This window comes from Antedon bifida, chromosome 5 (genome assembly GCF_963402885.1).
Source record: "Antedon bifida chromosome 5, ecAntBifi1.1, whole genome shotgun sequence".
NCBI lineage: Eukaryota > Metazoa > Echinodermata > Crinoidea > Comatulida > Antedonidae > Antedon > Antedon bifida.
The window spans coordinates 13,752,614-13,762,777 of NC_136230.1; the positions used below are offsets into that span (position 1 = coordinate 13,752,614).

Below are 10,164 nucleotides of genomic sequence, written 5' to 3' on the forward strand. Positions count from 1 at the left end.
ATTGATTAATATGCGTCGGATATTATGTTATGGCGTAAGCAGATAAAGAAATCAGATTCTGAGCTCCTGTCTATTTTATGAGAGGGTTATTGCCGAACATTCGGGTATTTTTTTTTCTAAAGAACTTCAGTATTTTCGAAATGCTTTAGATGCAGCTCGGCTAGCCATATTTGTCTAGCGTCCTCTGGTACTTTTATAAATAACCATCCCAAGTCCCGTGTTAGTACAGTAATGAAAATACAACGCTAGATACGATCGCGGGGATGGTTGCGCAAGTTTCTAATAATATTAGACAGCATTGAATCGTCTAGTCGGGTTCAGTGGGTGATTCCTCCTTTTAATAGTAATTTCGATGATAGGAAAAATGTCTCCTGTGGTATTCTGGTCATGGACGATTTGAGAGCCAAGATAGCGAAAAATAAAATAAATAAATACCAGCGCATATCACTCTCAATACAGGAGAGATGCAATGCTGTTATCTTAGAGTGCATTTCGCATTATGTAAATGAATATCATAATGATTGGGATAAATATTTACCGGCGATACAGTTCGCTTATCGTACAGCTCCGGCTACAAACTCTGTTGGTTATAGTCATTTTTACCTTTAATATGACAGGAAAGCCAGGTTTCCGGTCGATGTGACATTATTAAAACAATGCCACTATCCCGAAAAAACATTACGAGATCATAATTATGCATGTGTTAATAAGTCAGTTGGAGATATTTAGAGCTGTTTCTAAGAATCAAGCGAAAATGAAGGAGCGATATGACGAACGCGTCCGCGAGGTAACATATAAGTGGGCGATTCGATTTGGGTGTATATACCTTCGTTACAGAAAGGTTTATCGCGTAAATTAATGAAATTTTGGTCTGGCCCTTATCTGTGTGGCCTTTTAATTTTTGTGTTTTGAACTTAGTTCTGAAAGCACCGGTTCATGTGAACCGGATGAAATTTGCATATAATCGATATGCACGACCCACTAATAATAGTTTACATACGGATCCGGAGCAAATGAGTGAGCTGCCTGAATTCGAGATCGGGGACTGTCCGGAGGACTCATTTGGGCCGTTGATGGCCACTCGTAATTTAAAACGGTACGGAAATACCATTTAACCTTTCCTGGCATTCCTGAAAGTGAGCAAGAGTTTGGAATCGAAACAATTATAAGAGGACGTTATTGTCAAAATTGTTTGGAATACCTGATTAAATGGAAAGGTTTTCCACACTCTCGGAATAAATGAGAAGCCGTGCAGAATTCCCTTGAGTACATAGAGAATAATCCTGTAAGGATTACGGGGAAATGTAAAGTTTGAATTCTGATGATAATAGTGTAGTGGCATGGTATCAAGTAAAAGGCAAATGTATGTAAGTCTGTATTTAGATATGTTAAATTCTCTAAAGCATGCGGTTATTATTTTGTCGGGGGCGTATATTTATTGTCTATAAATTAACTGATGACGATTACCGAATTAATTGCAATTTTAATGTAAATGAATCATAATATTAGGTTGTGTACAGATGACGACATAATCAATTACTTTTAATATATTAGCTCAAACTGTACGGTATATATGGTATATACTTGGATAATGCGTATGTTGTGATATAAAAAGGGAAAATGTTTTAAAAAAAAAGTATATTAGAATTGGATAATGCTAGATATGTAGATTTGTATCATATTTGATCAAAATTGATAGGGGTCAATTTTTATAGGGTGGGCGTATGTTGTGACGTTAGTCTTTTGTGGTACACAATACTTATTTGCATATTTTTCACCTGTGGGTTGGTTTAAATAGACGAGGTATTTGTAAAGGAAAGAGTCCCCGGCCAGGAGGTTGTGCACAACGAATGAATAAAGTGCACGGTACCAAGTAAGATGTGTTGTGTATTTATTGTCTAAGCATAACAATATAAGCACTTCATTGGTTATCTCGCTGTTTGCGTTTTTTCACGTTCGAACACGGTATCGTTGACCTAAACGCAACTCTATTAAACTGTTCGCCGAGTGTCACATTGATTGCAACACACTGCGTCGATTACAAAGTAGCGAACGCCAAGATAATGTAATGTACATTTGCGCAATGTTCTTACCGGGAGTGTGCAATTTAATGTTTACATTTTGTTGATAAGTCAGTATGTGGAGCACCTGCCAAGGAAGTTAAGAATTATTCTTTTCTTTGTTGTTTTAAACTTTTTCATTTATAAATTACATTCAATTATCGCAAATTAAATCCACCACTTTTAGACAAGATGCTTTGAGCAGCAGAGGCAGATCAACGAAATTATTCTTAAATGTTTTAACATGTGTGTGTGGTTACATTGCAAAATGATAGTGGGAACCGAATACATTTTCGTCGCAACAGCGATGATTCAACTACCGTAATTGTTGAAAGAGGGGGGTGCGAAATTGATAGATTAGATCACTTGGCATGCTTTTTTCTTTATTCTTCTAATTCATTTATTCGTTTTAAAACATTAAAAAAACAATATTTTTTGTTTAGTTCAAGCAAGTTTTACCATTCGAATCTTACCTTTTTATGTATATCTCAATTATAACAATTGTATGTACTTTTTGTTTACAAAATTGCTTCAACCAGGTTACATTTTCACCTTTTGAATTTGCGAGTTATAAAATGTTTTATTATTTTATATTATATTATTTCTAAGATAAAATAAACACTTTAGTTGACGGAAATAGAATCTATATACAATTTCCTGATTTATTAAAAGAAAAAAAACAAAATATACTTTATTACTTACGTTAGATTGATGATTAACATCTGCATCTGATTCAATCAAATTCTGACAAACAGTGACATTTTTGAAATAAGCCCCAAATAACAGTGCAGTGCGACCAAGCTAATGAGATAAAAAAAAACTGCAACAATTATCTTTTTCAAACACCAACTATTGAAGATTAACTAATCATGTTCAATTCAATGTTTTCTACCCTTTTATTTTCACTAAAGCACAACTGTTTTTGAAATAATCATTACCAATGACTAATTTGACTATGTGTTTTAAAATATTATATTGTGTGTGATAGACATTTGTTTTGTTTTTGCATCTATATTATTTGCTCTGAAGTCAATACATAAGTTTGTATTCATTTGTCATAGTTTTTGTTTATTTTAAGAGAGGTGAGCATAATAAAATATTAAAAAATAATAATTGGGGATAGACTAGGCAGGTAATTTAACTACTTAAAATTCTAACGTTAAATCTGTATTGTCGTCCAAAAACTATAATATGCCATTTTATAGCGTTGTTTCAGTTAAACACTTTCGTGGGAAAAAAAAGGCATGTTTCACTTACAAAAAGTCAACGTAACAGTTACATTCAACCAAATATCCATTGGTTTTTCAGGTAAATGATAATTTGTTTTGTTCAAATTATTGACCAAAATAACTAAATATTATGTGACATTAAAATGCCATACAACAACAAAGTTAATTTTTTCAGGTGGAACTTGGATTTTTCCATCTCAGTTGGACACTTGACATACATTTTGTATTTACAGTGTAAAGACAATACGAGATATATTTTAGCATGCATGCTACAGAAACGTGAGCCCATGTATGGAACGTCAAGTTTATTTTTAGGTCTATACAATTAAATTAAAGTTGTCCAGCTGATTTTTCTTTGAATGTACAGTATTCCATAAATGAAATAAAGTCAGATCAATTAGTAAATCGAATTGAAAAAAGATAGATGTGAAAGAAAGATGCGATACTGTGGTATACTGTCGTGTTTAGTTGCTGATTAATATAGTACACATTGTTATACTGTAGGTTTCTCCCTATTGTAGGAAGTATTTACAGCATAGCACATGAAATCCCTGAATCATTGAATGTAGTTGTTAGATCTTTCCCATGCAGCGCGCCCCCAGCGTTTTAAATTGTATTTGTGAGGTAGAACGAACTTTGACTTCGCGTCGGAAGAGCGCAACTAGCATCAGTCGGCGATGCACGTGGGTTTATTGATGGTAGAAAATGCCAGATTTGCGAGCGTAAATGCCAAATTACACATTGTGTTCAGTAGCAGATGATTACTGGTGAGTTAAAGTTTATAAATAAGTAGTTTTAGGATTCTTTACGAATCGATTCGCTTAGTAATTAAAGATTTAATAAGGTGTTGACATGTTGATTTGTATATTCGCCATGATGAGTCCATTGTTTCAATGGAATGTTAACATTGAGCATAATTGTATACGATTCTAAACAGGCATTTAACTAATGTATTACTGTTTCCAACATTTTATAGACATGCCTAGACTATACACATGTTATTACTGTTCATCGACGTGAAGATATTATATGATTTAAGCCTAGAATTGTTAAGCTATTCCATGTATTGAATATCGTATTTGATCTTACCGCTGTAGCATGGTACGCTGACTGATTTCTCAGCTCATGAATATTCATTAGCTATGCAGGGAAGTTCCATTGTATTGTGATGCATTTGGCCATTGGTTAATGATTGGTTAACTAAATTACTGGATCTCTGCTTATCTTAATTATTCAAGATATTTCTTGTGGATGAATAAAAGCATTCTTTGTGTCGTTTAAGTAAACTAAACTATGTGCGTGTTAATTAGAGAAGGATTTAGACATGTTTTATCATGGTTTCATGATCAGTTTAATTGACATTTCCTATGCATTTATCATGTTTTGTGTTATATTTTAGACAAATTTCTATCAATATATTTATGTTGATTATTGTTACAGAATTAAGATAATGTTTGAAAGGAGAATATTGACATAAGATTTGAGGCTTAGAGCGGTCATATTCACGTAAGGATTTGTTCTATGCATATTATTGATTGACATGTTAATTAATTGTTTGTATGTGCTGTAATTCAGATGATGATACTGTTCACATTGTTTGCCATTTTTAATGTATTACTATGATTAGTACGGTAACTGAAGAAGTTAAGTAATACGGAATTTAATATAATAATTGAGCGTAAGCATTGAATGATGACGATAATGAAGGAATTTATGTTAGACGATTATAACATGTGCTTTGTGACGATTTGTATGATTCCTTTACTTCAGTTTTATTTTATGGTAACTTGTATTTATACTTTTGTATTTAGTCACCGAACGAACTAACGAAAGGTAGTCAGACAGACACGGTTGGAACATAATAAATTGAAGATTGTTTAACTGATGGTCATAGTGTTGCCTTGTTCGCGTTTGTGTGACTTGACTAAACGACGCCCTCTACATTCCAAACTTGCTCCGAGCCCAAGAGCAGTTACAGTGAGTGAATGACAACTAGCAGTGAGTGACGACGTCGACGACATCGTGTAAAGCTACTGTGGAAAAGTACTGGTTCTTCAACGACTGGAAGAACATCTGAGCACAACATGGCTACTCAATATAGTAGACAGCGGAGAAACTGTAAAGGCGCGATGACGCGAGCAGTGAACCTGTGGAAGTCTGCCCTTGACAAAGAGGGAGTAAACATCAAAACCGTTGAGGATCTCTTCCAGAAAGTGACAACTACATTTGAAGCCGTGGAGTCCGCGCATCGAAGCTTGTCCGACGAAATCGAAGACGACGAGGCCTACGCGCAAGAGGAGAAATGGATGGAAGAAGTCCAGGGTACTTTCCTGGAAGTAAGACTTGCAACCGAGAGCTTTCTGAAGGATAAGGTTAGTCCATCCAGTGATGGGAGTGCGGTAGTTGTACCTACCACTACTTCAGGTAACCATGATAATATTGATGGTGATAATGTTAGTAACATAAGTGTGTCATCAAATCGTTTAAGTGATTTCAAAGAAATTAAGTTAGCACTAGAACTGCCTAAGGCAGAATATCTCAAGTTTTCTGGCGATCCTATTGAATATTTTTCTTTCATAATTAACTTTCAAGTTAATATCGAATCAAAACTAAGTTGTAATGCTACTCGTCTGCAACATTTGAAGACTATGTGTAAAGGCAAAGCGCGTAGCTATATCGAGTGCTGTGACTTGTTAGGCGACGGAGGCTATGATGAAGCCAAATGCATTTTAAAGAGCCAGTTCGGTCAACCTCACATGATACTAGGCGCGCTAATGCATGAGCTTACCAACAGAAATCCTGTTAGGGCTAATGATGCCGATTCCCTTTGGGATCTTATCGCCTCAATGAAAAAATGCTTTGTTACATTAACTAAGCTCGGCTACACAAATGATCTAAATAGCACTACAAACATCTTAAAGGTGCAGGATCTTTTGCCCAACCACTTGCAAACAACATGGATTAAAAAGGCGCATGACATTCTAACTAGTGAAAATAGGGAGCCTGGGTTTAAAGATTTGCTTAGTTTGCTAGTAAAGAACGCAGAAATATCGTCAACGATGTTCGGTAGGAATCTATCGAAATCCAGACATTCTGCGAGTGACAGAAGGAGTCACAAGCCAGTTAACGTTCAGTCTAATCACATAAGTAGCAAGCCAGTAAGGTGTTTTGTTTGTGATGGTAATCACCAGGTTTACAAGTGCAAAGAATTTGTTGAAGGTAATTACGAAAAGAGAGTGGAAATTGCTAAATCCAAGAGACTGTGTTTTAGGTGTTTAGTATCCGGTCATATAGGTTCTAGATGCACAAGAAAATGGACCTGCAAGTGCGGATCTGAGAAACACCATAACATGCTGCATCCGCCTTCTCCCCCAGTCGTTAAGGTAACGAACGAAGCTAAGGTGAATTCTGGAGTTGTTTCCAGTGGAAACAAGGTATTCATGAGAATCCTGCCAGTGATCGTGACAGCGAAAAATGGAAATCAGGTAAGAACCTTGGCTTTGTTAGATCACGGATCAGACACAAGCCTGTGTTCTGAAGACCTCAGATGTGCATTAGGTGCTAGAGGCGAGAGACTAAAGAAGTACACGTCATCCACCATCAATGGAGACTTGGAGAACGAAGGTTGGAAGTTTGAGTTAGGAGTCAAAGGTAAGTTTGAATGCCAAGAAATGAATGTCGAATTTCTGACTGTAGCTAAAATACCAGCACCAATGGAGAGTTTCCCTACTGTTGAGGAACTAGGTAAGTGGGAACATTTAAGGTCTTTTCCATGGGAGAATCCGAAGTCCGCTAAAGTCGACCTCTTAATCGGAGCAGACTCACCTCAAGCGTTTTGGGTGTTGGATGAAAGAAAGGGAAGACCTAAAGACCCTTATGGCGTAAAGACACCTCTTGGGTGGTCGATTATGGGGCCAGGAGGGCACGGTACCAAGAAGAGTTATTTTAACCGAATCCATGTCAGTAACCAGCGGCTTCTTGATGAGATTCAACGTTCATGGGCCATCGAAAATAGTGGACTGTCAGACGAGCAAGACTCAAAGGAAGACATCAGAGCGCATGAAATTATCCGCTCAACTATAAAGAAGATGGAAGATAATCATTATGAGATGGGTCTGCTTTGGAGAAGAGAAGACCACAATCTACCCAACAACAAATCGATGGCGTTGTCAAGACTTAGCTCGCTAAAGAGAAGACTAGTATCTGACGAGACCATGCACTCTAAATATACCGAAGTTATTGAGGATTACATCAAGAAGGGATACGCGGAGCCAGTGCTCAACGAAGGAAATGCCGGTAATGTCTGGTTTCTGCCCCATCATCCGGTTGTGCATCCTCATAAAAGGAAAGTTCGAGTCGTATATGACTGCGCTGCCAAGTTCGCTGGGACATCCTTGAATGATCATCTACTTAAAGGGCCAGGGTTTATGAACGATCTGTTAGGCGTGCTTATTCGATTCCGACAGAGGAAAGTAGCCATAGTTGCCGATATCGAAGCCATGTTCCATCAAGTAAGGATGATCGACTCCGACAGAGATGTGTTAAGATTCCTGTGGTGGGAGAACGGCAACCTAGATGCTCAGCCTAAAGAGTACCGGATGTGCGTGCACTTGTTTGGTGCAACCTCATCGCCATGCTGCTCTAGTAAAGCCTTGAAGCAGACAGCAGATGACAACGAGAAGCAGAATGAAGATGAAGTTGGTAAGATGGCCATAGAGACCATACGTACTGGATTTTATGTTGACGATTGTCTCAGCTCTGTTGAAAGTATAGATGTTGCGAAGCACTTGGTTCAGAGGCTCTCTGGTATTCTTAGTGAAGGTGGCTTCAGACTGACAAAATGGTTAAGCAATAACAGAGACGTGCTCGATAGCATAGACGAATCTGAACGAGCTCCATCAGTGTCGCTCTCTCTCGATGAGTTACCTACGGAACGGACCCTTGGTGTCTGTTGGGATGCCGGAAGCGACAATTTTACTTTTCAGCTTACTCCCAAAGACAAACCGATGACCAGAAGAGGACTGCTGTCAGTTACCAGTTCTGTATTTGACCCCTTAGGTATAGCTGCCCCATTTGTTTTATTAGCAAGGTCTCTTCTTCAAGAAGTTTGTAGGAGAGGTGCTGATTGGGATCAACCTTTAACTGAAGACGAGAAGAAGACATAGAGTCAATGGCTCGACCGTACATCTATTCTATCACAGGTCAGCGTTCCTCGGTGGGTAAAACTTGATATAACTACTGCTGTGCAAATGCATATCTTCTGTGACGCGTCCGAAAAGGGGTATGCTGCAGTGGCCTATTTTCGTATCGAACCAGACGGTAAGAAGCATATAGTTGAATTCATCATTGGTAGAGCTAGAGTTACACCGTTGAAACTTGTAACTATTCCCAGATTAGAACTGATGGCCGCAGTACTAGCCGCAACCCTCGACAGTACCATTCGAAGAGAGCTTTCTTATTCCATTAACGAGACCGTCTACTGGAGCGATTCTATGATTGTCCTCAGTTACATCAGAAATGAAAACCGTCGCTACAAAACCTTTGTAGCTAATAGAGTATCTAAGATACTTAGCGAATCCAGCAAACACCAATGGAGACACGTGCCAACCAAGGAGAATCCCGCTGACGAAGGTTCACGGGGTACTTATGAATTGGGTAAGTGGTTGACAGGTCCTGACTTTCTGTACAAAGATGAAGCCTACTGGCCTGTGTCGAAATTTGTAGACAGTGATCAACTGACTCCTGATCCGGAAGTGAAGAAACCAGTGGTTGTAGTAAACCAGATCCAGACCTGTGAAAACAGTTTCATAGCAACATTGATAGGTAAATATTCATCTTGGACGAAGCAGATACGTGTCCTTGGGTGGGTATTACGATTTGTAAGATCCCTTAGAGCCAAGGTGAAACATCAACCCGTTGCAACTAACAACCTGCTCGTATCCGAACTGAGAGAAAGTGAGACGATGATCTTATCATGTAAACAGAGACACTCATTTCCAAACTGGAATACAGACAAGAGAATTAAAGACTTAAACCCAGTACTCTTAGGTGGTCTACTCAGAGTTGGAGGTAGACTGGATTATGCCAGAATTGACTACGATGCCCAGCACCCTATAATATTAGCTAACGACGGAGAATCGGTGAGAATGCTAGTTATGTACTATCATCAAAGTGTTGGACATAATGGATGGTCCGCAACGTTGAACGCACTCCGCGAACGGTTTTGGATCCTGAAAGGTAGGTCGGTAGTAAAAGGTATCTTAAGACACTGTGTTATATGTAAAAGACAAAATGCACGACGAGGTGAACAACAAATGGCGCCTCTACCAGAAGAACGTGTTACCGCAGATAAACCACCTTTTACTTTCACTGGGATTGACTACTTTGGACCCATAGATGTCAGACAAGGTCGTTCGACCGTGAAACGATATGGATGCATCTTCACATGTCTCGTGACAAGAGCCGTCCACCTTGAAGTTGCTGACAGTTTAAGCACAGACTCGTTTATAAACGCCTACAGACGATTTGTAGCAAGACGTGGCGAGCCTTCTAAAATATTTAGCGACAACGGAACCAACTTTGTTGGAGGCGAAAGGGAACTTCGAAATGCTCTAGCTGAAATGAACCAAAGCATTGTAGAAGAATTTCTTCACACCAAAGGGGTTGAGTGGCACTTTAACCCACCCTCAGCCAGTCATTTCGGAGGCGTATGGGAACGCCTAATAAGGTCAGTGAGAAAAACATTATATAGTGTTCTAAGACAACAAACAGTTACTAATGATGTACTACAAACTGTTCTAGCTGAGGTTGAATCCATATTAAATTCTAGACCTCTTACAGACCTGCCACCAGAGGCTTACGATGATGAGCCCTTA

General features: G+C 38.4%; 1 protein-coding gene and 1 pseudogene across 1 annotated transcript; both read left to right on the forward strand.

Moving 5' to 3' along the window:
- Positions 1-387: 387 nt before the first annotated feature.
- On the forward strand, positions 388-1,315 carry LOC144842371 (uncharacterized; annotated as a pseudogene).
- Positions 1,316-4,666: 3,351 nt separating this feature from the next.
- Positions 4,667-8,454, forward strand: LOC144842372 (uncharacterized). The gene is made up of 2 exons (XM_078698823.1): positions 4,667-4,795; positions 5,101-8,454. Exon 2 carries the CDS (start codon positions 5,374-5,376, stop codon positions 8,452-8,454), a length of 3,081 nt encoding a protein of 1,026 aa, XP_078554949.1. The 5' UTR covers positions 4,667-4,795; positions 5,101-5,373.
- The last annotated feature ends 1,710 nt before the right edge of the window (positions 8,455-10,164 follow it).

Excerpts from the sequence above, each read along its gene's own strand:
- LOC144842372 (XM_078698823.1), top strand. The coding sequence starts at position 5,374 with ATGGCTACTCAATATAGTAGACAGCGGAGAAACTGTAAAGGCGCGATG.